Source organism: Eschrichtius robustus, chromosome 13 (assembly GCF_028021215.1).
Source record: "Eschrichtius robustus isolate mEscRob2 chromosome 13, mEscRob2.pri, whole genome shotgun sequence".
Taxonomy (NCBI): domain Eukaryota; kingdom Metazoa; phylum Chordata; class Mammalia; order Artiodactyla; family Eschrichtiidae; genus Eschrichtius; species Eschrichtius robustus.
The window spans coordinates 80,783,782-80,810,428 of NC_090836.1; the positions used below are offsets into that span (position 1 = coordinate 80,783,782).

The window sequence follows — 26,647 nt, forward strand, 5'->3', positions numbered from 1 at the left end:
TTATAATGTTGTATCATTTTTCCCCCCTTTAATCAAATCCTCCCAAAATAAAGGTTCTTGCCTAATGTACATCTGTGCTAGAAAATCACACTTATATTCAAGGACTTCAAGACACTTACCCTAGAGCCTGGAAGGAAGGAATCGAAAGTGCCCAGTGCATTGATAAGAACAGCAGTCTGGAGGCAGACTCCCCAATGTAGTGCACATTCAGGTACTCAGGCATAGGAGATGGCATGGTGAGCTAGTGCAAACAGGGACTGAGGTAAATTATCTTACGTCGGACAATTCTAAATCATCATTTCTTTGAAAAAGTTAAATGTAAACATATCAAATAACTAATATATTAACCCCAAGGCAAATCTTGAAATAATCCAAGTCACTAGATTTTACAGCTAAAAATAGGATTTAGAATAAATGAGAAGACCATAGTTTCTAACAAAGCAAATTCAGATAAAGCAGAATTCCACTTAACAAATACCAACCATGACAACATCTGGTTGTTTTTTAAAAATCACTTTTTGTCTTGGTCTAACAACATGTCTTTTCCTTCCCTCCCTTCACTAACAGTGATATACAACAAATTCAGTTTAAGGGGCAATCCTTTATGTTAAATGTCCCTTTCATTTAGACTACGGGGATAACAAACTCAAATGCTGACAGGGTCAGGAGAGTAATGAGTGAAGTGGGCCTACTGATGCCATTTGGAAAGTGCATATTCCCAGATAAAGGGCATGACTGTGACTTGAATTCAACACACTGAAAATTTATGGGAATCTGGGCTCAGTACTACCAGCTCGTTCAATTTTTCAAAGAGCAGCTTCTTTGTAAAATCTCCCCATTTAATCTACAGGTAAAACAAAATGTGTCTGTGGCCATAATGCTCACAGGCTATCTATCAGTCTGTACTGCTGACCTTAGGTAATTATTTTAAATGTGTTGGAAATAAATACCCTACATCAAAATACTTCTAAAAGCATTTTGAAAATCTTGTTAAAGAGAACTTTTATTGCTATAAATGAAATGTAATTTCATCCATAGGAAACTTTTTTCTATTTTAAAATTATTAAAATGATCAATAATATCAAGCATAGGTAATGATACAGGGAAACACATACTTCTGAGTATTGGTAAAGTGAAGGGCAATTTGGCTGTATCTATCAAGATTTTAAAATTGAGTTTATCCTATGACCTAACGATGCCACTTCTAAATCTCTATTCCAAAAAGATACTTGCACACATGCACAAAAAAGCACATATAAGGATGTCCATTTCAGTACCACTTCTTAACAGAGAAATTAAATGCTGGCAATAACCCAAACTTCTATCTCTAAGGAAAAGAATAATCCATGCTATAAGGTACCTTGTAGGCATTAAAATTAGTAAGATAAACTGAGATAGCATAGGAAAAACATTTCACAGACATCTACGTAGAAAAAACAGCAAAATAATATGTAGATGACCCAATTTATGTTAAGAAGAGAGTATGGGTATATACATATACATTTTATATGTATTATATTATATATATGCGACAGGAGGAGATACACCACACAGTTAACAGTGGCTAACTCTATGGTGGGATGGGTGGATACGTCCATATGTATTTTTCTGGGGAAGGCATATATAGCTTTTATCAGATTCTCAAAGGTGTCTACGATGCCAAACAGATCAAAGGTTTTCATCAAAATGATATCAAAGTTCTCTGGAAATGTTAGATAAAAATGCAAAAAATATTAACTTCCTTTGTTCAATATTAGCCATAAATGGTTTATCTATTTATAAATGGTGTCAAGTAATAAAACAACAGGGCAATTGACAGTTGAAATTCCATGTGTGAAAAGATAATTTTTTAAACGTTTAAGTAATGTTTACTGGAGCAGTAAATTAAAATAACATTACTTAAGACAATTCTTAAAAGAATTGTAGGTAAGCAGATATTAAGCATGATAAATATAATTATTAGGATGCAACGGTTTCTGCACATAAGTATATGAAAAACAAATTGGGAACTATCATACGTTTTCAGAACTGTCTAAGGTGAGTAGGGGGAAAAAAGCCTGAAAAGTTGGGGATTACCAAAGATTACTAGTTTTAAGGGGGGAGGAATAAGATGCAAAAACAAGATTACCCTTTGCTAAGTAGTTTAAAATCACTTTTAAACAAATAAAATACTTATAATATGTAAAACCTGGATATAAGGGCTAAAAGTACAGATGCACCCTGATTTACACAACAGTGGTGGCAACGCTGCAAAGTCTCTGTTGCTCTAATCATAAAACTGAAACCACTTGCAATATATACTAGAGGAACTCATGATTCAAAAGACTGCCATGTTGTATTATTTTATAGAGAGAGGAAATGGCTTGTAATTTATCTATTTTACATACTTAATTTTCTTAAAGCAAGATATACCTCTAGCAATATCAATCAGAAAGCCAATGTCAGCTGAAGAAACAAGTCATTCAACAGGTCCTTTAAACTGAAAAGACAAAGATTTCTTCCTCTATACAGAGAAGGTGAATTTCTACTACAAAGGTGTTAAAGTTTCCCAAAAATGCCTGTGGATTTTCAGGTTTATAAATTGAATTAAACACATTTTTCAAATTATATACATTTATTATATTAAGATGATTTTTAAAAAGTGTTGACATGAACTAAACTTGGCTACCTATTTTAGAAGTCATTACTTGTCTGCAATTACCTTTCTAGCAGTTCTGAAAACAGGCTGAATGATACAGCTTCTAAAGTTATCTGGGGACTTCCCCGGTGGCGCAGTGGTTAAGAATCCGCCTGCCAATGCATGGGACATGGGTTTGAGCCCTGGTGTGGGAAGATCCCACATGCTGCGGAGCAACTAAGCCCGTGCGCCACAACTACTGAGCCTGTGCTCTAGAGCCCGTGAGCCACAACTACTACTACGCGCCTAGAGCCTGTGCTCCACAACAAGAGAAGCCACTGCAATGAGAAGCCCGTGCACTGCATTGAAGAGTAGCCCCCGCTCGCCACAACTAGAGAAAGCCCCCACGCAGCAACGAAGACCCAAAGCAGCCAAAAATAAATAAATAAATAAACATAAATAAATAAATAAATAAAATAAAAAATCATTTGACTTGAATTAGCAGACCTGGATTCTATAATACTTCCAACTTGTCATTAATTAGCTGTGTGACCCTGGATTACATAGTAATTCAGCAACCGTATTACTGCATCTTTCACTGTGAGCCACTAAGCTAGGTGTTGTAGTCTCAACAGAGGAATAAAATGGAAACTGAATGAGCTATAGAAAGGGCCAAGAAAGGGACAGGCATGTCAGAGAAACGATGGGCAATGGAAAACTACTGAAGGATTTTAGGCAGCACAGAAGCATAACTGGATTGTTTTTTTTAACAAATATCACTCTGCTACCAGTGCACAGGACAAGATGAGGAGACTGGAAGCAAAGGTTAATTACTATTAACAGTTTAAGTAAAAAATTTTTAAAGGAATGAAATATGGCAGTAAAAATGAAGAGGAAGCGAGAAATTCAAACGACAGAATGGTTAGGATTCTGTTATGGAATGGAAGGTAGTGAGGTTTGGGGAGAATGACAATGTCTCCCAAACATCAAACATGGTGACTAGAAGGACTGTGATTCTAATATTGAGATAATGAACATCAGAGAAGAACAGTTTTAGAAATACCTACCTCTGTCTCATACGCTTATTTCTAAATGGTAATCCTTGATTATTTGTATAGGAAATTTTAAAAAATCAAGTGGAATAAAGTATATGAAATCACACCAGAAACTAAAGTTTAATAAAAATGTTAAATATTACTATTGTCCTAGATTCTTCAGAATCAAAATGCAAGTTACATATTAGACTATTTCTTCTTAATGTCTGGAATGCTTTCAATAAGACAACGAAAGCCTCCAAATCTCTTCTCATTTACAAAACAATCAAAATCCAAAGTTTCTCAACAGACCGTGGTGAGGCTCAAATGAAAGAATGTGCATGAAAGCATGTGCAAACTGCACTGTACACAAAAATGCCAGAGAGAAACAAAATGCTAGTTAGTTCAGCAATTGGGAGGACTGAATTTTTGATTATAGATACCAGGGCTTGAAACTCATGACCATAAAACCTCAATGAAAGAACTAATCATGACAGTACCATGCTGGGAACTCACTGAAAAGTAAAACTCAAGAGGCTGTAAATAAGAATCAGAGAAAGAAGGAGCTGTCCTTTTCAGGAGAGCAAGAAACTTCACAGTGCTGATTCTGAGGATACCCAGAGTATGGCAGGTCAAAGACAGAATGAAAAAAGCCAATTCTAGAAGGGAAAAAAAAGTTCTGATTTCCCCAATTCACCTGTCCAAAACAAATTTTTAAAGAATGACACTGATTATTCCCACTGCCTGTTCTTAAAGCCTCCATAAAATTTTTTCTTGTAAAGTGCAAGTAAAACATTTCTAATTTTTTCCATGTAAATTACCTTTGGTGAAATGTTCCATAAAGACTGGTTTCACTGATACGTTTTATTGCCTATATCAAATTACAGCCATTATTATTTAGGTCACTGTGAGTTTTCTCTGGGCCATTTCTACAAGTCAAATTTTACAAGAATAAATTTTATCATATGCAGTTCTGGCCAGTGTTAGATTTATTTTGTGTTCATTATTTCTGCCAGTAGCACACATATCTATTTGATAACTGTGCATATTTTCATAAGAAATCCATGGAAATTTATAATCTATAGTAAAGTTACGAGCAACTACCCTCAGGTATTCCAGGACTGCTATGCATTGCTAATTGAAATCTCCAAAGTACTTGGAATCACTTGCATATGATTCGCTAATAGTACCCAGAGCTGGCAGAGCAAACATAAAGAGCGGTTAAAATGGAGGGGTCAAAACAGCAGGGTCTTAATGTAGGGCCTCAATGGTCAGCCTCTCTATAGCTGTGGTCCAAATATTATTTGAATGACAAATCAAATGCCAGAAAGTTATTTTCTAATATTCTACATGCATTGTTTCTAGTATTCCACATGTATTGTTTCCATCATAAATTAACATATTTAAGGAAGCAAAAAAGAAATTACAAATGTACCTTCTCCAAGTGGTTAAAGTATAAAAAGTTAAAAACCAAAAGTTAGAATTAAATAATTTTAACCTTCTTAAAATAATGCTGAGAGCTAGCTAACTGGGGCAATATATAATTAATTGTGTTCTTTGTAGTTACTTGGTAAAAGCAGAATATCTGGGTCTTAGATACTGGTTTACACTAAAGTAGTAGTACCTAGGCATTGGATAAACCAGTGGATTCAACATATCACAAATGCCAATACTTAAGTTAAAAATACCACCATCAACAAAACTATATTTAATAGAGTCTAAATGAAAAAAATTGTCTAAATGTTCTAAAAGCTAACTTTTATACTCTTAAACACATTATCTGATACAATGACTATGATTTATAAACAGGATGTTTTATTGAGCCATTATTTTATATGTTTTAGCTGCTGTCTCAAATTCTATCAGGGGTATTTCTGACTTTAAAAGCACAACAAATATACTTTGATTTTTGAAAGGACAATTAAAATCAAAATGGTAACCAACATAAAAATTATGAAATATATATATATATAGAGAGAAATACCCTGAAAGCTACATGTGAATCGCTGAGAAGTGGCCCCTCTTTTTCCATGTAATTTATGCTTGAGTCTCCAGCAATTAGATGTACGTTTCCTTCCATGCCCTCTACTGAGCTCTGACAGGCTGTGCTCTCTCCAGGATTCAATGCTTTTGCAAGAGTGTCAAATGCCCTATAAGGAGACATCAGAAGCTATGAGCTTGGCCAATCTCCACAATAAAATGAAAATTCTATATAAAATTCTGAAGTTAAGATTTAGGCCTTAAAAATTGTTTAGAAAATAGAACTTCGGTGTATCACTGAGCATTCTATTTCAGTGATGTCTTTGACTCACTCTCTCCAAAAGCAACAAATTAAACTTCAAATATATAGTATGAAAAACTATATTATTATATTAATGTATTTTACCAGAGAATTAAAAGTCTTTTAAAAAAACTTACGTAATTTAAGGGGAGAAAAATTCTTATGCTTTGGTATGAAAATATGCTTTTACAAGTTATACGCTTGATACTATAAGGTATCAGCCCATTTATTTTACATACAGAAGTTATTTAGAAAAACAAGGGCAAGAACTTATATTGACTTTATTGTATTCTACACAACACAAAGTTAGGTTTTAATTTTGTTTAAAAATTCAGAGAATACTTTAAAACTTATGGTAACATAGCTATATCTGAACTATAAGAATTTGAGATCAGGATGGCAAATAATTAATATTAGCAAATTAACTAGTCAAAATACCTCCCCATATTTTACAATGAAATGCCTTCTACAGTTCTTTAAAATCTCATATTTAACAAAGTACTTATTTAAGACTCTTAAATGCAGTTTCTTCAATATTTCAGAAGATGAATAGTGTGAAAAAAGCCTGAAAAATCTGGTTTCTGCATCCTAAGTATTAATACCAAAAGAAGGAAAAGTAGAATTCTGATACGAGTTTCCTTAAAATTGTAATTGATTCAACTAAGTTTTTAAAATCTATTTTCACCACTAGAAATTGGTGGGGAAAATGAACATGACTGCCTAGTAAGACAAATGTTTAACTTTAAATACACAAAAGATAAAATCTGGCAACTAAGATATCTGAAAAATCAGACCCAAATTATCATCTTTATTGAAAAAAAAATTCCTGAATTTTATGACTACATTTCTAATCTTATATTCACTTATGGCTCACTGTTTACAATGTAAGCTGCTGGACATTTTATATTGAATAGAATTTTTCAATTAAAATTTACTTATGCCTTAAGTTTTCTAATAGAAATATGTTTTTTGAAACTTCTGTAAATAATATTTAACATAAACATATTTTAAGAAATACTAAAGGACACTTGAGCAAAAGGACACATGATCAAAACAGACCTTACCTTGAAACATCACCATTAGTCTGCATTTCTTGATGAAATTCACACAAAGAGGTATCACCATTGCTTAAGCTTTCAATCATAGACATTTCATTACTATTTTGAGAAAGATCTTTAGTTTTTCCAAGGTTTGCTAATGATGTAACCACACTTGCCAATGTACTTAAATCTCCCTGACATGATTCAGCCTTTAAAAAAAAAAAAAAATTAAAATTCTGCAAATTGGTATCAGTAAACTTTTAAATCTGAAATATCTAATTCTAGAGTATGAAATGCCCAAAGAAAAGTACTCTAAGATAAATGAAATCCAAAAAGTAAAATCAAAGAGCTCTGAGCTTTGAGGAACTTGAGGAAACTACAAGTTTAAAAATATCAGGTATATTTCCTAGGAAATGTTTATACAAAAGTTACTTTAAACTAAAAACTGCACTTAATTGGCTAATCTACCCATGTAACAATTGTTTTCTCTAGGACATTAAATTAGATGATCTTTCAAGTCCTTTTTAGCATTAAAATTCTGATATTATTATAGTAATTTCCAAAACTTATTATACAAACTTTAAAGTTATATAGGATAAAATTAATGTTTTATTAATGAAAAGAGAAAAAAAAGGAAAGTGGATTATTGAACAGACTTCTAGGATGCCAACTTTTACCAGCCACTGTGTTAAATGCATTGAACACCAGGCACTGTGTAGCTGGAAAGTCTCTTTACGTATTTAAGATATTGGGCTTTTGTTATACATTGCACGTTTTCCTATTTGTCTTCAACTTTTATTTTTGTTAATGTGCATTTTTTTATGCATATAAATTATAATTCTTTTATGAAAAAACTTTCTATCCTTAACTCTCTGACTACCCAGAAATATAATCTGTATAAGAAAGGCAGGTAGGTGCTTGATTTTTCTTCCTTTTACTTATCTATTTTTAGAGCAATGAATCAATGCCATAGCAACCTCTCACAATGAAAGATGAATTCTGAGTATCATTTTAAATTCACAGATTTTTATATATTTTATGTGCTTCAATTCATTAGTCATTCTTTTATAAATGCTCTAATTATTCTACCCTAACCTAATGAAAGGCCCTTCGTTGCCTTCTGTGGCCTATTGATAGGACCACAGATACTTAAAATTTTTCATTATAGCTTTTTTTTTTTTTTCTTTCCTTTTTTGGCTCTATTGGGTCTTAGTTGCAGCACATGGGGGATCTTTGTTGAGGCATGCGGGCTCTTCACTGTGGTGCACGGGCTTCTCTCTAGTTGCAGCGTGCAGGTCTTCTCTCTCTGGTTGTGGCGCATAGGCTCCAGGGTGCTTGGGCTCTGTAGCTTGTGGCACGTGGGCTCTAGTTGAGGCGTGCGAGCTCAGCAGTTGTGGCATGCGGCTTAGTTGCCTCGTGGCATGTGGGATCTTAGTTCCCTGACCAAGGATCAAACCCGCGTCCCCTGCATTGTAAGGCAGATTCTTTACCACTGGACCACCAAGAAAGTCCCCTCATAATACCCTTACGGTTTTTGTTTTTAGTGTTATTAATCCTAAGACAATACATATGTTTCCTTGAATTTCATTTCTTCTTTTTTTTAATTTTAATTTTAATTTTTATTTATTTATTTTTTGGGGCTGTGTTGGGTCTTCATTGCCGTGTGGGGGCCATCTCTAGCTGCAGTAAGCGGGGGTTACTCTTCATTGCAGTGCACGGGCTCTAGGAGCGCGGACTTCAGTGGTTGCAGCACGTGGGCGCAGTAGTTGCCGCGTGCGGGCTCTAGGGCGCGCGGGCTTCAGTAGTTGTGGCACATGGGCTCAGCAGCTGTGGCTGGCAGGCTCTAGAGCGCAGGCTCAGCAGTTGTGGTACCCGTGCTTAGTTGCTCCACGGCATGTGGGATCTTCCTGCACCAGGGATCGAACCCGTGTCCCCTGCACTGGCAGGCAGATTCTTAACCACTGCACCACCGGGGAAGTCCTGAACTTCGTTTCTTCTATCAATTCTTTAGTTTATGTGAAATTGATTTCACTGAATAAGTAGGCAAATAAGTTTTGTGCTCTCCCCAAATTAATGAATGGTCCTAGAATCATTTACTGAGTAATCCACTAGTTACTGAGTTTCTTACAGGATTGCTACTTACATGTTTTTTTACTTAATCCTCACAACAACCCTGTGAAATAGGAATCATCATCCCTTTATTATTGATAAGAAGAATTACCCATCGTCATTCCAGCAGTAAGCAGTGGACGCAGGATGGGAAGTCAGACTGTCTGACTGGAAAGCCCATGCTCCTAACCACTGCTCCAGCCTTCTTTTATATATATGAGTAAAAGGAGTTAACATTTTTAGGTGTTCTAATTTTCAACTAAAACTTAAACACTTACATAATCTCTTCCATTTCATAACATGTGTATCTAACTAGATGTTTAATGTGGAAAGATCTCACATTGTAACTTGACAGTTTTGGGACCATTCGTCAGAAAATAACCGCATAAGACTGTTAATACATTTTAATATAAAAACATATAGAAAACTACAGTGTCTGGGTAAATAGTAATTTTTCAACAAAACTTAGTTCTCTTCCTTTCCTAATGGATGTAATATGTCAATGAAATTATAACTACCAGTCTAAGCACAAACCACGTAGATAAGGATAAGTGAAATCTTGTATGTAATTCCTCACGATGTATATTTATGGTAAGATACCAAATCTCCTCAATTAATAACAACATGCTAAAGCTCAGCCTGTAAGGTAGACACTCTTATTACCCCTTATTTTACAGATGAGGAAAGAAACTGAGGCACTAAGAGGTCAAATAACTTGCCCAAGGTTATGCAGCTAATAAATGGCAGATGAAATTTGACTCCAGAGCACAAGTATTAAGAGTGCCGTAAAGTATCAAGCAACAAATAACAGCATAAATCTGGCCATATATAGACTGAATAATCTTATAGGCCATATGAAACCAGATCACATTATAGCCTGAGAGAAACACTATTCATAGTCTCTCTGAAATCTGTCTTCAGGAAAAATGTTTAACACTAGAGAAACTCTACATGCTGGATCTAAATAAGCAAACCTTTTTTCTTTTAGACGCCTTGCTTAATAAAGAGCTGCTCCAACACTCTAAGAGAACCCAGATGACCTGGATACATAATATGAGAGCTCATGCAACCCTATTCCTATTTTTGACTCAAGTCAATGTTTTGAGAGGTGCGCTAGGAATTTCTCTTCACCTGAAATATTTTAAGTATTTTAACACTATAAAATCTGTAGGAGAACACAAAAGGAATATAAAGAATTTTATACTTACACATTTCTATTTCTGAGGACTTTTATTTCAAGATGAAAGAAACCTGGAAGAGGGCTTCCCTGGTGGCACAGTGGTTAAGAATCTGCCTGCCAACACACAGGACACGGGTTTGATCCCTGGCCCAGGAAGATCCCACACGCCGCGGAGCAACTAAGCTCGTGCACCACAACTACTGAGCCTGCGCTCTAGAGCCCGTGAGCCACAACTACTGAGTCCGCGTGCCACAACTACTGAAGCCTGTGCGCCTAGAGCCCGTGCTCTGCAACAAGAGAAGCCACCACAATGAGGAGCCCGTTGCACCGCAACAAAGAGTAGCCCCCGCTCACCACAACCAGAGAAAAGCCCGCGCGCAGTGAAGACCCAATGCAACCAAAAATAAAATAAATAAAATAAAATAAATAAATTTATAAAAGAAAAAAAAGAAACCTGGAAGACATTTAAATGTTTGTCATTTTCACATTGAAGCTATAATTGTTCTAGTGGAATAATGAACATTTCTACTGATAAAGTTAATTTGTATTATCAGGACTGGCAAAACGGAGGCTGCTCTAGTGACCTGGTCCACTTCACAAACCTAAACCTAAGTCAGTTTGCACTTAAAGGAAACACCTGTCAAGGAAACCTATCATACACCAGTCACAATCCTCCTGCTCCAGCTTTAGTGAGCTCACCTTACCCTAGACAACAGGACTCGATAGATTCACAAGAGAATCCCCAACCTCTGAGCCAATTAAGCCCTGTTTCCTCACTGCTGCTTCAAATGCTCTATAAAACTCACTCTTGACTAAATTTCCTCTGGAAGAGTGTTCCACTGCTTGTGAGCACTGTAATCTGCTAATCCATGGATTGTTTTCCCTTATATAAGGGACATCAAACTCATCACTAAAATCTTTTAGTTTTGTCATCTGACACTACCAAATAGTTGATGATAATTTAAGTTAAAAAAAAAAAAAAAGCGCAACTTGTAACAGGGAATATTTAAGACCAAATCTATTGGCCAAATTGATGGAGGAGAAAAGGAAAAAATTTTAAAAGCTTAAAAAATTTTAAGCTTTAAATTAATTGTACTAAACACACCTTATCTGGTGTCATCAGCACAGTTGACTCAGTTTTTATGCCAGATTGATGAATATTCACAAACATTCCTGAATCTAACAGTCCTGCTGACCTGTAACAAATAAGTACAAATTTTAGCCTTAGTTTCACTGGGAAGAAAAACAAATTACCAGCTCCTTAATATATGTGGTTTTTGGTTGTTTTTACTATACCTTGCAGTTTCACTATCTGTTACAAAAGTTGGAGTTGCAGCTAATGGGCTTCGAAGGTCTTTTCGAATGTAGATTTTTTCTGTTGAAGCGGCACAGTTGGAAGATTTTTCTCTTGATACTTCAATGGGTTTTCTTTCACACTGAACAGCTACAAAAATGTGTCAAACTTATATCACAATGCAGAATTTACAGGCAATTACAAATGTAAGCTTTAGGTCAGCAGTGCTGCTAATGGGAGACATGGTTACCGTAACTGAACTCCAAAGATAACCATCAATCTTTAGAAATTATTTGCAAGTTCAACAAAGTTGCTTCAAAATAGTAAAACTGGCCAACGTGCATCTCTTGTTCTCTTTTCTCTCCCTGCCCCAGCCGTGGCAGAAATGTAGAAGAACTCCTATTTTTTAAAAGCTCACTGTCAAGAAGGAAACCTGAAGTTAGGAGTCCTTTACTTACCTATATAAGAGTATTAAAAAATGAAGTAATATTTAACCAACTGAAAACAATACTAATAGAGAACCACAAATAGACCCAAGTTAAATCTTTTTTTCAGTTAAGGGCAGGGAGACTTTTGAGAAGCAATTCAATTGCTTAGTCTTCATTTATAAAACAGAGGTAATATATTTCATTTATTTTATAGCAATTTTATTTCATGATACTTGGGAGATGGTATACTGTAGCTGTTAAATATACATTTTCTGAGAAAAACAAAACTGCCAAGATTAAAGTCCAAGTTGTGCCACTTATATTAGTTGTGTGACCTTGGGCAAGTTACTAAATTTCCTCTGTTCACTCAAATGTAAAATGGATAACAGCAGCATCTACTGAGAATTTTGCTGTGAGAACAAATAAGTTAATTCATACGCTATACACAGAGGAAAGCATAATGAGAACTCAATACTAGCTACTGTCATTACCTTATTAATCACTTTAGTATTGATAGTTTAATCAAAAACTAAACTTGTATCTAGTTAGTTGGTTTTTTATTATTATTATTACCATGTTCAAACTAAAAATACATGCCTGGCATATAGGCACTCAATAAAGATTTGTTGAATGTATAAAAAATACATACATATTCACATATTTCTATATTTCTAGTTGGAAAACTTTAAATTAAAAACCATATATATTTGACATATTTTAATGTGTTAATTTTAACACACTTCTAAGAGTGTGCCTGAATTCTTAAAAAGTATTCTCTCCTTTAAAGCTAATACATACAGTCTTGTTTCATTCCAAACGCAATACATCTTTGTAACCTGCAGTATTGACAACGATTTCGATGGTGTTTATTAATAATACAGTCCTTTGATCCTCGACATGAATAAACTAAATTTTTTCGGATACTTCTTTTAAAAAATCCTTTGCAGCCTTCACAAGTTACCGCTCCATAATGACGCCCTAGAGACAAAATGTTTAAGAAAACACAAAAGTCACATATTTCAGAACTGAAATGAAATAAGCCCATTTCTTCCCTTTAAACATGAGATGAAACTGAGATTTCTGAGTTTATGACATAAAAAATTTTTTTTACGAATTACCAAACAGAGAATGGCACAAACTTATTCTCTGATAAAATATATTACAGTATGAGTTTTTAAATTTTGTAAAGTAATCTTAACAATGGCATGGAAAATTTGGGAAAGAGAAGAAACAAAATCACCCATAACCCCATGATATAAAAACTATTTTCACTTCTGAGATCACTTACAAATTATAGTTCTGTTATATACTGTAAAAAGTTATTTTATTCTAAAAACTTTGCTCCAAAAAAAGAATATAATGTCAGTTAGTATTTGAAATCTAATAATCTTTCCTCATTGTGAGTTGCACTTTTTAAATTTCTGGAGAAATCTGTTATACTTTGATAAGCCTATCATTTCACAAACCATCTCTCTGGCACAACTATTAACAAACTGAATATACTCTGGGAAAAGCTCTAGCGGAGGTTTTTTTTTAATGAAACTATGGAAAAGATAAAAAAGATTAAAGAAAACAAGCTGGGCCCTTAAACTTATCCCACTGGCACTTGTGAATCTATATGAACAAATATGGGTGTGTATTTCTGGCATGAAGGAACTAAAATGGCATAACCCTGAGTACTAGAAATAGGCTTGGAGAAATGCCTGCTCAGCTATGCAGAGCATTACACAGAGGTTAACCAGAGCTTTTCCACCTCAATAATCTGTTACTCTGTATTCCGTAAATGAGAACAGGACTCAACAGGTAGATTAACAACCTAATTATACATGTTATTAAGGATCACAACTAATTTTTAAGCAATTCCTTTGACAAAACTGGTTTCACATTCAGAAAAATTTCCACATGTTCAGTTTACTTTCAAAAAGTGAAACTGTCTTTAAACATAACTCTTTGAAATATGCATTTTATGTCATTGCAAGATCACATTAAACTGCACTGAAATAAAAAACCTTTAGGAGAATAAAAAGCTCTGGGGAAAAATCAGTTAAATTTCATAGGCTACAAATATGAATCATAAAAACAACCTGCTTCTTTTTCTTTTTACTTTCAGTAGAAGAAACATGGTAGTGAGATAGTTATTTTTAACAAGAGAACACATATAGGAGGTTATTTTTAATGTTACCTGATGCTTTGTCTCCACATACTACGCAAAGATCAAAAACCTTATTTGGTCCTTGTTCGGAGGAAGAATTTTCTGTTAAGAGCTAAAGAAAACCCCCCCCCAAACAAACAAAAACACAATAATTTGTTGTTACTTAGCAATATTCTCATGTAAAAAATTAAAAGAACATTCAGTCAATCTTACTTTTTGCTTTCTTCTTCATAAGTTATTCTGAAACTTTGAACTCTATTTAGGCATGCATCGATTAAAGTATTCTTAATTTTCTTTACATATAGATTAAAATTCCCATGTTATAAAAAGCACAGACAGAAATAATACCTTTTTAATTTGTTCAATAATAATTTGTTCCATAACAATTTCATTAAAGTAAACAGTCTTAAACACACAAATACATGAGTATTTTTTACTGCATCTCACCCATTACGTATTTATTATTCATATGGAACACATTAAAGTACTGCAGCAGTTATCAGTCCTATCATGACATTTGTCTTTGAATAACTCAGAACATTTCCACATGGAATGACATGACTAAAGTAAGCTATAACAGCATAAAAAGATAAATCTGAATTTTTTAAATAGAAAAGGAGTTATAAAGAAAAAAATATGTTAAAGCATTTACTTATAACTATGGAACATGACTGATATACAAAGGTATAAACTTTTCATCGAGCTGTCTAAGGTTTGGGTTAGGTGTAGAGGTTGAGAGCATGGACTCTGGAGTCTGTTAATGACAGCAAGTTAGTGGGGACTAGGTGGGGTGGCCTTGGGCAAATCACCAAACCTCTTTAAATTATATTAAGAGCTCATCACTAGGTACAGCTAATGTAATACTGGCAAAGAAATACTAGTTTCTTCTTTTAGGTTTATCCTTCAATCTTTCTGTCATTTTTTTTCAATCTTTTGAAATGTGAACAAATTAAATTCAAGCCAAAAAATGCATCATTTAGTAAACATCTTCCCCTGCTTTAAAACAGCCCACAAAATAAACCTCTACTTTGACTCTTTTTCTTCTCTTAGGGGTGTGAATGCCTTCAGGAATAATTCTGATTTTAAAAACTTTGAACAGTCATTAAAATACCTGTCCCAGGGAACTCCCTGGCAGTCTAATGGTTAGGACTCCGCACTTTCACTGCCAAGCATGCGGGTTCGATCCCTAGGTAGGGGAACTAAGACCCTGCAAGCCAAGAGGCACAGCCAAAAAAAATTTAAAAATAAAAAATAAAATAAAATAGCGGCCCCATACTATGTTATAGTGGCATCATTTCTTCTTATATCACCATAAAAATCAGTCTTCAATGAAAACTTAAACAAATAAACCAACAATTTCTGGTATTAGATGTCCTTTGAAAGCATCTATGACAAGCATCACTCTTTTCTTTAATAGCATATCTATTGCAAATGGTGCTAATATTTTATCTGCTATTATTCCTAAGGGTGGAAGAGACACTGAGAGGTTAATGGGCTTGCCCACATCCCATCTTGGTCACCAGACCAGAAATCAAATCTTTTTGGTCCAGGAGATTCCATCCTATACCTGTGTCTCTTTCATTGCTCTTAGAGATGATCCATAACATAGGCAAAGTACCAATATCATCTTAATTTTTAAATAAAGTCTTTTGAAAAAGAGTAACTTTAAAGTGGAGAAATCTTACATCACCTCTTCAGCCAGGTGATGTCACCAGTCATAAAACATGATGATAGTAAGTACCCTTGATATGATATGAGGAGAATGGCACTTAACCTCTGTGATCTTCCTCCCCAAAACCCACAACCCCAGTCTAACCATGAAAAAAAAAAAAAGAACATCAAAGTCCTACAGTGGGGCAACCTACAATATACCTGACCAGTATACTTCAAAACTGTCAAAATCATCAAATACAAGGAAAGTCTGAGAAACTGTCACAGCTCAGAGGAGTCTAAGAAAACATGACAAATGTAGTATGGTATCCTGGAACAAAAAAGGATATTAAGTAAAAATCAGGGAAAGCTATGGACTGCAGTTGATGTATAAATACTACTAGTTCATTAATTATAACAACTGTATCACACTAATGTAGAATATTAATAACATGAGAAACTGTGTGTTTGGAGATTATATGGGAACTCTCTATACTAAATGCTCAATATTTCTGTAAACACAAAACTGTTCTAAAAAAAAAAATCGAGTCTGTTAATTAAGAAAATACAGAAATTAAGGTATGGATAATGTTATACTTTTTTTAGTGACTTCCGTCTTTCTGATAAGATAACTTTATATATCCTATCCATTTTCTACTGTAGCTGTTTCTAAAAATAATATAAATTATGTAATTGGAAGAATAATAGAACCGATCAGGATACATAGGCATAATTTTGTATCTTATGAATTTGAAGTTTTTCAATCCTAAAAGGGATTTTTTTTGATCAGTTTTTTCATCACAAAATACAGAGCCCAATTTTAAGTTGGCACTCACCCTCCTCAAAGTCTCTGGAGGCAAACTTAAGGGTTCATTGTATTTGTATTCAAACATAGCAACCAATGGTAAAAACAGTTGCATAACCATGATAGACTGCTTGCTACATCAGTGAAGATGTAGTTGATTGACAAAAGAGGAAGCAAAAGTGACAAAGCTGGCAGCTAGAATATCAACTTCTTGATTTGGCAGCTTGTTCAAGGCACAGGCATCTTGGTCCTGGAAACTGCAGCTACAGAATTCTGTAGATGCTCCTGATTTGGAAGTTTCCTAACTGTGCAGAAGCAGAAGGTCACATAGAAGAAGTTCTGAAGCATGCTCCAGTAGTTATTCTTGGAAACCTGACCTACAAGTGTTTCTTCAGCCTTTCTAACAGTTCTTTGAGCTCTCTACATTCTTTGCTAAATCCTTTCCTGCCCGAACTAGCCAGATTGGCTCTTACTGTAAGCCACTAAAAACCCACCAAAATATATGGGTGTGAGGATGTTTGAGGAAAAAAATAGTGGCTCGTAGGTGAGGGCAGCACATAACTTTATGCAAGATTTTTTTCCTACTGAACGTGCAGGACATAAAGTCTTAATGTTCAGGACTTACACTTATGAGATGCTTTTTATGTTTTTCAAGGGTAAGATAAAAAGAAACTCTATTTACCTGGAGGTGTTGTGCAGACAAATCAGGAGTTGTAAAAATAAACTGGTTGACACCTGTTGCATCTGGGGTTGTGAGGAAAACTTTTCCTGGAGTAGAATCTTGCCTGGACAGAATGACTTTGCTTGGAGTAGAGCCACTGTGATTTGTCAGAATGAACTGTTTGCCTTGGGTATTATGATCAAGTGCTGTCACAATCTGGATTTTCTGGCCAGTTTGCTGCTCTGTAACAATCTAACACAATCATGTCATTAGTAATCAAGTCAACTTAATCTTTTTTCTTCTCTAAGCACAATTTTCTCATACCTTCAGACAAAGCTAGACTAGAAAAGCATACCATTACATACATACATTCAATATAATACACATACACACACACCATTAAATCTAGCAATTCTACTTCAACATCCTATCTTACAGAAATAAACAAATGTGCAAATAAAGGTACAATAGTAAGAACACATGGACCTCACTATTTTGATTCCTTCCCTTCCTCTCCTTTTCACCTTCCATTTACACAAACATACATTGGGTACATTCTATTTGCCAATCACTGTTCTGAGTCCTTGGAAACAGCAATAAACAAAATTTTTATTCTCATAAAGCTTTTATTTTAGTGAGGAAAGGCAGATAAAAACCAAATAAGCAAATAATACTGTCAGGTGGTATTAAGTGCTACAAAGTAAAATAAAGCAGAATAAGGTGAGAGTCATTGATGGAATGACAGTGATGAGGAGATGACATTTTTGCACAGAGCTGAGTGAAGTAGCAGACCAAGGCTTAGAACTAGCTAGGGGAAGTGCATCCCAGGTAGAAGCAGCAGCCTGTGGGGCAGGAATAGTGTGTTCCATACATCTGAGGCAAGAGCACATCAAGAGAGCTGTGTGAGTGAAACAGAATGGGAGAGAGAGATTTATGGTAGGAGGTGGGATCTGAGAGACAAAATGGGCCAGACTGAATAGGACTTTGTAGGCCATAAAATGACTGATTTCCTACTAGATGACATGGAGATCCACTGAAGGGTTTACAGAGAAGAGAAGTGGCAGGATCTTTTGCAAATAGGATCATTCTAGATTTAGTGTGAAGACCAGACTATGAATGTTCAAGAACAGAATTAAGGGAGGCCAGATAGGATGCTACTGCACAGACACTGGCAGCACTTGGGTATCGTATATGGGCAGAGATATAGGCTGAGATCAGGGTAGCAGCCATGCTAGCGGTGAAGAACGATTAGATCTGGGATATTTTATAAGGGAGAGCTGACAAGATATGTTGATGGATTGGAAGTGGAATATGAGGAAAGAAGAGTCGAGGATGACTATAAAATTTTGGCCTGACCAACTGGGAGGACAGAATTGCCATCTACTGAGATGGAGTAGTCTGGGGAAGAGCAAGTTCACGAACAAAAAGAACAGCCTAGCATTGATGGTTTTTGTTGTTGCTAGGCAAATACTTTACAGAATAAACTCATTAAGCCAATTAAATTCCTTGATTCAATTTTAAAATGGCAAAGCTGATTTGTTTCCAACTTTTTTCTATTTCTCTGAAATTATTTTCATCAAGACTATTTTCTATGCAAAATTTACAGCAAAGTTCTGAATCACTAATTACTGTCTAGAGCAGACGGTACTGATCATGGCTGCTGCCAATTTGAGTTTCCTTTGTCGACCATTATTTCTACCATATTCTATTTTTCTGGCTGCAGTTTTCACTGTTGTCAATTTTATTTTGCATAGGTTATTTCTACCAAGTCTAGTCTCCATCTTCCTCTCTTACAATTTCTGCAATTTTCAATAACTATAAGACGTGACTTTGAATCAGTTCATCTATAATTTTATCATGTAAAGTTTATGTTGTTGTAAATTTTATTTTAGAATATTTCTATCAGAAATATTCATTGTAAACTGAATAAAAATCTAATGGCTCCGGGGCTTCCCTGGTGGCGCAGTGGTTGAGAATCTGCCTGCCAATGCAGGGGACACAGGTTCGAGGCCCTGGTCTGGGAAGATCCCACATGACGCGGAGCAACTAGGCCCGTGAGCCACAATTACTGAGCTTGCGTGTCTGGAGTCTGTGCTCCGCAACAAGAGGGGCCGCGAAAATGAGAGGCCCGCGCACCGCGATGAAGAGTGGCCCCCACTTGCCGCAACTAGAGAAAGCCCTCGCACAAAAACGAAGACCCAACACAGCCAAAAATAAATAAATAAAAATTTAAAATTATAATTAAAAAAAAAAAATCTAATGGCTCACAGTTATTTCTTAGAGACAAGAGCATCAGGTACATGCAGGGTCCAACTGTTATTGGGTTGAAACCCTTTGCTTAGATGGGTAAAAGTATGTTTACTGCAGCATAATAATTATAATTGGAAACTGAAGCAATCCAAAGGGCCTTCAATAAGGACCAGTAAATAGATTATGGAAATAGTTCTCAGGTCTCAAGACCCCTTTACACACCAAAAAAAAAAAGTCACTGAGAGCCCAAAGAACTTGTTTATGTAGGTTGTATCTATTGATATTTACCGTATTAGAAATTCAAATAAAACGTTTTTTTTAATATTTGTTAATTCATTTAAAAATAACCCAGGGACTTCCCTGGTGGCACAGTGGTTAAGAATCCGCCTGCCAATGCAGGGGACACGGGTTCGAGCCCTGGTCTGGGAAGATCCCACATGACGCGGAGCAACTAAGCCCGTGCGCCACAACTACTGAGCCTGCGCTCTAGAGCCCGCGAGCCACAACTACTGAAGCCCGCACACCTAGAGCCCATGTTCCGCAACAAGAGAAGCCACTGCAATGAGAAGCACACACACCACAACGAAGAGTAGCCCTGCTTCCTGCAACTAGAGAAAGTCCGTGTGCAACAACGAAGACCCAATGCAGCCAAAAATAAATAATAAAATAAATTTATTAAAAAAATAAAATAAATTTATTAAAATAATAAAATAAAATAAAAATAACCCATTAAATGTTAACATAAGTAACATATTTAATGAAAAATAAATAATTTTCCAAACAAAAGAAAATTCAATGGGAAGAGTGGCACTGATTTACATTTTTGCAAACTGCTTTAATATCTGGCTTAATAGAAGCTGGATTCTCATACCTACCTGGGCATTCAATCTGCTGCAATATGTTGTTTTGGTTAAAATATATAAAGAAGGGCTTCCCTGGTGGCGCAGTGGTTGAGAATCTGCCTGCCAATGCAGGGGACACGGGTTCGAGCCCTGGTCTGGGAAGATCCCACATGCCACGGAGCAACTAGGCCCGTGAGCCACAATTACTGAGCCTGCGTGTCTGGAGCCTGGGCTCCACAACAAGAGAGGCCGCGATAGTGAGAGGCCCGCGCACCGCGATGAAGAGTGGCCCCCACTTGCCGCAACTAGAGAAAGCCCTCGCACAGAAACGAAGACCCAACACAGCCATAAATAAATAAATAAATTAATTAATTAAAAAAAATATATATATATAAAGAAAATCAAACCTTACATTTATTGGGTAAAAGAGGGAAGAATATCTTAACTGTTTCTTCAAACTGTGTAAACTGTTCTTTAATAAGACACCAAAACTTGACAAGTGATAGCTTCTTTATTTTTATTTATTTATTTATTTTTTCTTTAATCTGTGATTGCCTTCCTCTGTGGAGTGATAGCTTTTTTAGAGGTTAGTTGCAATGTGGAATCAGAAACTATATATTAAAATCTGTCCTGCAATGTGAATCCTTTACTCATGAGTGATTGTGTAACATCGTGCTTTGGTCATTTGGGAAACACTGGTTCAGTGAGTTATGTACACCTTTTAAATGTTGACATATTTCATCATACAATATCACATGACATGCAGCCTCTGGAAAATTGCACCATATACTTGTGAGAGAATGACAGTGAAAAGGCAAATACTGTAACATTTTAGTATTATTATGAGAATGGTTTTGACCTTGCTGACTCTCTGCAAGAGTTCCTAGATGATACTTTGAAAACCTTTAGATTACGGTACCTCTTACTAGGACATAACTTTTTAAAAAAATGAAGACCTATCTGTTGACATGGATGTCCTTCTACGGGTCCATTAAACCTCGGATTCCACACCTGTCAGAAACATTCCCTGGCTAGATCCTCACTCTACCACAACTCTTCATTAGTTGTTTTTCTTCTGTGCTCCCATAACACCCTATACAATTATCACAGCACTTACCATATCCTATTATGATTGTCCAATTATTCAACTGTCTCTCACCAGATCAAAGCGAACTTTTTATTTTTAGGTTTTTTTTTAACATCTTTATTGGAGTATAATTGCTTTACATCGCTGTGTTAGTTTCTGCTGTATAACAAAGTGAATCAGCTATATGTATACATATATCCCCATATCCCCTCCCTCTTGCGTCTCCCTCCCACCCCTCTAGGTGGTCACAAAGCACCCAGCTGATCTCCCTGTGTTATGCGGCTGCTTCCCACCAGCTATCTATTTTACATTTGGTAGTGTATATATGTCAATGTCACTCTCTCACTTTGTCCCAGCTTACCCTTCCCCCTCTCCGTGTCCTCAAGTCCATTCTCTACGTCTGTGTCTTTATTCCTGTCCTGTCCCTAGGTTCTTCAGAACCTTTTTTTTTTTTTTTTAGATTCCATATATATGTGTTAGCATACAGTATTTGTTTTTCTCTTTCTGATTTACTTGATCAAAGTGCACTTAAAGTCAAGGGTATCTTTTATCTCTGTACCACCAAAACTTAGCATATACTACACTTGGTATAAATAAGTTTGGTGAAGCAGTGAATGAACGGTAAACTAGACATACCTCTCCCATCTGTTGTTCAATAATTTGATGTGCAATTTCTTCTATGGTTGCCATGATTTAATTGCCAAGTGTCCTGCCAAAAGTAAAAAGATGCTTTTTTACAATTATACCCATAAAACATATTTACTGAAGAATTCACAAATGGAATTATATGATAGGATTTGCTTCAAAATAATCCAGCTGTGTGGGTGGGGGTGGGAAGGAATAAACAAAACAAGAATGGCCACGTGCTGACAATTACTGAAGACTGCTGAAGTTTATATACAGGGGTTCATAAAACTATTCACTGTGCTTTTATAAATTCTGAAAACGTCTTTTAAAAAAACCCAAACTATTCAATACCAAACAATTTCACTTTTCAAAGATACTGAAGCCTAAACTGCAGACCTCTGATATAGATTAGGAGTAGTTTATTAACTGAATAAGGGCAACCCAGCCTGGGAAAAAACCCCACATCACTGTAGTCATTTAACACACTTTTAAAGCAGTATATTGTAAAAGCTGACAAAATAACTGCATTCATTCAGAAGACTAGATTTCTCTAGAATTTTGTGATTGTTCTTCATTGTTCTATTAATTTGAATTTTAATGTAAAACTGTCTTCAAATGGATTTGAGAGCCAGTAAGATTAATGCGTTGACTTCGGCTTTTGCTTTTTCTCTGTATCAGTTAGTCAAGAATACAAAAATTATTTCTGACTTTATCATTATTATATACTATCATAAATTCACTAATATTCTGTAATTATAATAGTAATTGCCAAATTGTCTGAATTATTTCTTTCAATTACTTTTAAAACCTTAAATGCTTCAATTACTTGTTCTAAAAGCAATATACAATATTAGATTAATTACTCAACTCTCTCTCACTAGATTGAAAAGTAGTGCCCTCAACCTCTCTGGAACCAACCAAGGAGACAGTTACTTCCCAGGTCTGTGTGCTCTGGGTCCATGATGGCAGTGGCAGCCCTCCCAAACTCTGACCCATCTTTGGGGGGTCATTCTTCCCTTTTCTTGAAGGATAACACATGTTCAAAACTGAATAGCTCTATTGCCCATCCAGTAGAGTCCCAGATATCCAATAGCCTTCATTCGTTTCATCCCATCTCTGTCCCCTTCAGTCCAAGCTGGCAGCATTTCTGCTAGCATGAAATTCTCAGAAGTCTTGCTGCCTCCCATGCAATTCATGGGGGTCCAAGCCATCAGACAAGAGAGTCCTGTACAGATCTCTTCTGGATAACTGCATCTCTATTCCTGGCTTGTGCTGTATGTAGATCTCAAGGACACTGCTAATGTTGCAGTCTTCTGAACAAGGCCGCTTATTTTCTCCCACAAGAAAAACTCTTCTTCTGAGATTCATTTAAGCCAGTTACACTACATTTTAGTGACTTTTATTGTCATTCATTCATTTCTGTTCCAATTTCATTACTCATTGATGATCTGACACTGATTGTTGTCCCTTTCCTGCCATTCTCCTAGTTTCCTGACCTCAAAGTCCATTAACGTTCACCCAAATGCTACTTTAATATTGTGCTGCCAGATTGCTCTAACATATATATTTAATAAAATTTTAGCTCCTAATATTCTTCAAAGCCTTTCCTTTAACTATAGGACATGAGGTGTCCTTTTATTTATTTGTTTGTTTATTTATTTATTTATGGCTCTGTTGGGTCTTCGTTGCTGTGTGCGGGCTTTCTATAGTTGCGTCGAGCAGGGGCTACGCTTCCTTGCGGTGCGCGGGCTTCTTATCGCAGTGGCTTCTCTTGTTGCAGAGCATGGGCTCTAGGCGCGCGGGCTCAGTAGTTGTGGCTCGCAGGCTCTAGGGCGCAGGTTCAGTAGTTGTGGTGCACGGGCTTAGTTGCTCCACGTCGTGTGGGATCTTCCCGGACCAGGGCTTGAACCCATGTCCCCTGCATTGGCAGGCGGATTCTTAACCACTGTGCCACCAGTGAAGCCCATGGATGTGAGGTGTCATCTGTTAAACCTTACATTCTAGCCATATGCACTACTTGTAATTCCTTGAATTTACCATGTTCCTTCATGTTTCCAGGTCTTTGCTAATGGCTTCTCTAGCATGAATGCTATGGAATCACTAGATCAACATGTTTGTTTTCCAAGACTAAATTTAACTCAGAAAACTGAGGAAAACTAAGCATTCTTTACATATTGTTGATGTAAGTCTAAACTGTTATAATATTTCTAGAAAGAAATTTGCCTATGTCTATGAAGTGTCTTAAAATGTCTATGAAGTGCCTTAAAAATGTTCATACTCATTGATCCAATAATTCATTCAATATTCTTCCATTCAACAAATACTTGTTGAGTGCTTACTATGAGCCAGGCATTTTTCTAAATGTTAGGGATTGAGCAGGGAGTATTAAAACAAACTTCCCCTTGTAAAATTTATATTTTGGTGGGGTGAAACAGACAACAAATTTCAGCTACTCCCAGAATTGACTTTCCTGGATGAATATTTAATATACACAAACTGTGTATATGAAAAGCCCCTAGAAGGCAAGAATCAACTTTGTGTCAGCACCTTTGACAAATAGCAAGATCTCAGGATGCTTACACAACTGAAACACATCCTCAGTCTCCTGTTTCAGAAGTATCAATGTCTCTAATGGTCAAAGAATAAAGTTTCAGCCCTTCTCCTGGTATTTTTTCAGTACTTACTAAGCCCCTATAACATGCCTGCCACTGCAGACACAAAGCAGCATTCCTTTATAGTCTGACTTCCTCATCTTCTCATTTTATCTCTTACCAGTCCCAGAGGGGCCTCTGTTCAGGACAACTGGAATGTTGTTTATTCCCCAATATACAGTGCCAAGCTCCTCTTCCCCTCATTTAAATTTCCCCACCTCTAAAACTCAGTTCTAACTTTTTTTGTTTTTAATCCAATCTTTCTAGATGGGTACAGCATTTATTGTGTATACTAAGGTTGTTAACAAGGACTCAAGAACAAACTTCTGTTTACTTCTAATATTGTATGCAAAATTTTATGGGAAGGTGCATTTTTCTAGAGAGAGTCCATGGCTTTCATAAAAGATTTCAAGAGGGTGTAGAGGGTCCTATATGACTTTTAAAAGGTACATGATTATATATACTGTTAATCCTTTATCATATGCGGTTTCTTTTGTCTTTTCTATTCCCCAGGAGTAGAAATTATATTTTGTGTAGCACACATACAAAGAGTAGATATTTTGGGAATGTCTGCTGCCTTTGATTTCCTAAAAAAAGATTGAGATGCCCCTACAAAGAATGATGAAATTACATTTTATGCGATCCACTTTTTAATAAGAATAAATAGAAATATCTCCTTTAGATCTACCAAACTGACACATAAGCAAAATCTAAAATCAATCACTGTGTATCAACCAACCGCACAGCAGACACTGTTCAAAAACCCTCCAAAGTCGAAGGCCTATTTACATGTTCCGGAGGCACAAAACCCCTAAAGGGCTTAATTTCAAGTCCTTCTGCTTTTCCTTTCCAGTTATTATTATTATTATTATTTTAAACAGCTGACGTATTTAGTGAAGGTTACGAGACAGGTTTGGCAACATTTGTCGTTCGTAAAACGGCATCTGCTGGAGTCGGAGGTAGTTTCTTAACAAAAGAGCTACTGCAAGCTTGGACATGCCCACTGCACTGAGGACCCTTGGCCGTTCCATTTTATTTCTCAAAAGATACAGGTCCAAAGGCAGCGGCCACTCCCGCCCCCATCGGTCGTGAAAGTTGAGAGCACTATTCCGTCCGTCCTGTGTAAGCACGAGAACTAGCCAGAGGATCGCGGTGAAAGGGATGCGGGCCTCAGCTCGCGGCCACTCGCCGCCAGGCTGGCCTTTCCGCATCCCGCCGGCGCTCGAGCCCACACGGCGCCCCGGGCCCGGGGGCGGCGCGCGGCTCCCGCAGGCGGGGGAAGCGGCAACGCCGCCGAGACGGAAGCTTTTCCTGTAGGTGAAAGGTCAGAGGCGCCGCGAGAGAGACTGCCGTGCGCGCCGAGCCGCTCGGGGACTCCCTCTCGCGCCCGCCGCCCCAGCCCCTCTCCGGGCTCCCGGCCCCGCGTCCAGCTCCGGCTCCGGCCTCGGCCTCTCTCGGAGCCCCGGGCACTCCGTCCCGCTGCTGCGGCCGCTCTCTGCGCTCCCAGCCCGCCCTGAGCAGCACGCCGCGGCACTGCCGGAGGGCGGGTTCTGCCGGCCGAAGCCGCAGGCTTTTGGGAACGCTGGGGGCGCGTCCGTTGGCACTTGGGAGGAAGGGACTTCCCCACGGCCCCCGCCCCGGGCGCCGCTGCAGCCGCTTTTCTCCTCACCCGTCCCTTCTTACCGGCGCTTCTCTGCCGAGCTACGTCCTTCGCCGGGCGTAGACGACAGCCCCGCTGCAGCGGCTGCTGGGCGGCGGGGGGGGCTCCGGGAAGAGACAGGTTGGAGAAAGCTGAAGGGGGGAGGGTTAAAAAAAAGTGGGGGCAGGGAGCTTTCTGGGTTTGGGTATTGGGGGGGGTCAGAGTTCGTGACCCCTCCCTCGGCTCCTCGGTGCGCGCTCCCGTCCGCGCCTGCGCACGAGAGCAGTGGAGAGGCGGCGA

The 26,647-nt window shown here is 37.1% G+C and overlaps 1 protein-coding gene across 3 annotated transcripts in view; it reads right to left on the bottom strand.

Moving 5' to 3' along the window:
* Positions 1-26,615, bottom strand: part of NR2C1 (nuclear receptor subfamily 2 group C member 1) — a 42,531-nt gene extending 15,916 nt beyond the window's left edge. For 2 of the 3 annotated variants that reach the window (XM_068561134.1, XM_068561133.1), the window contains exons 1-10: positions 26,392-26,615; positions 22,067-22,139; positions 17,273-17,503; positions 14,166-14,247; positions 12,782-12,961; positions 11,558-11,705; positions 11,367-11,457; positions 6,997-7,181; positions 5,636-5,801; positions 120-241 (exon numbers count right to left, since the gene is read on the bottom strand). In XM_068561134.1, the coding sequence (XP_068417235.1) occupies positions 120-241; positions 5,636-5,801; positions 6,997-7,181; positions 11,367-11,457; positions 11,558-11,705; positions 12,782-12,961; positions 14,166-14,247; positions 17,273-17,503; positions 22,067-22,120 (1,259 nt within the window). In that variant the 5' untranslated portion in view covers positions 22,121-22,139; positions 26,392-26,615. The remainder of the gene's footprint in view (positions 1-119; positions 242-5,635; positions 5,802-6,996; positions 7,182-11,366; positions 11,458-11,557; positions 11,706-12,781; positions 12,962-14,165; positions 14,248-17,272; positions 17,504-22,066; positions 22,140-26,391) is intronic. The other variant, XM_068561135.1, reaches the window with a different exon arrangement.
* Between the last annotated feature and the right edge of the window lie 32 nt (positions 26,616-26,647).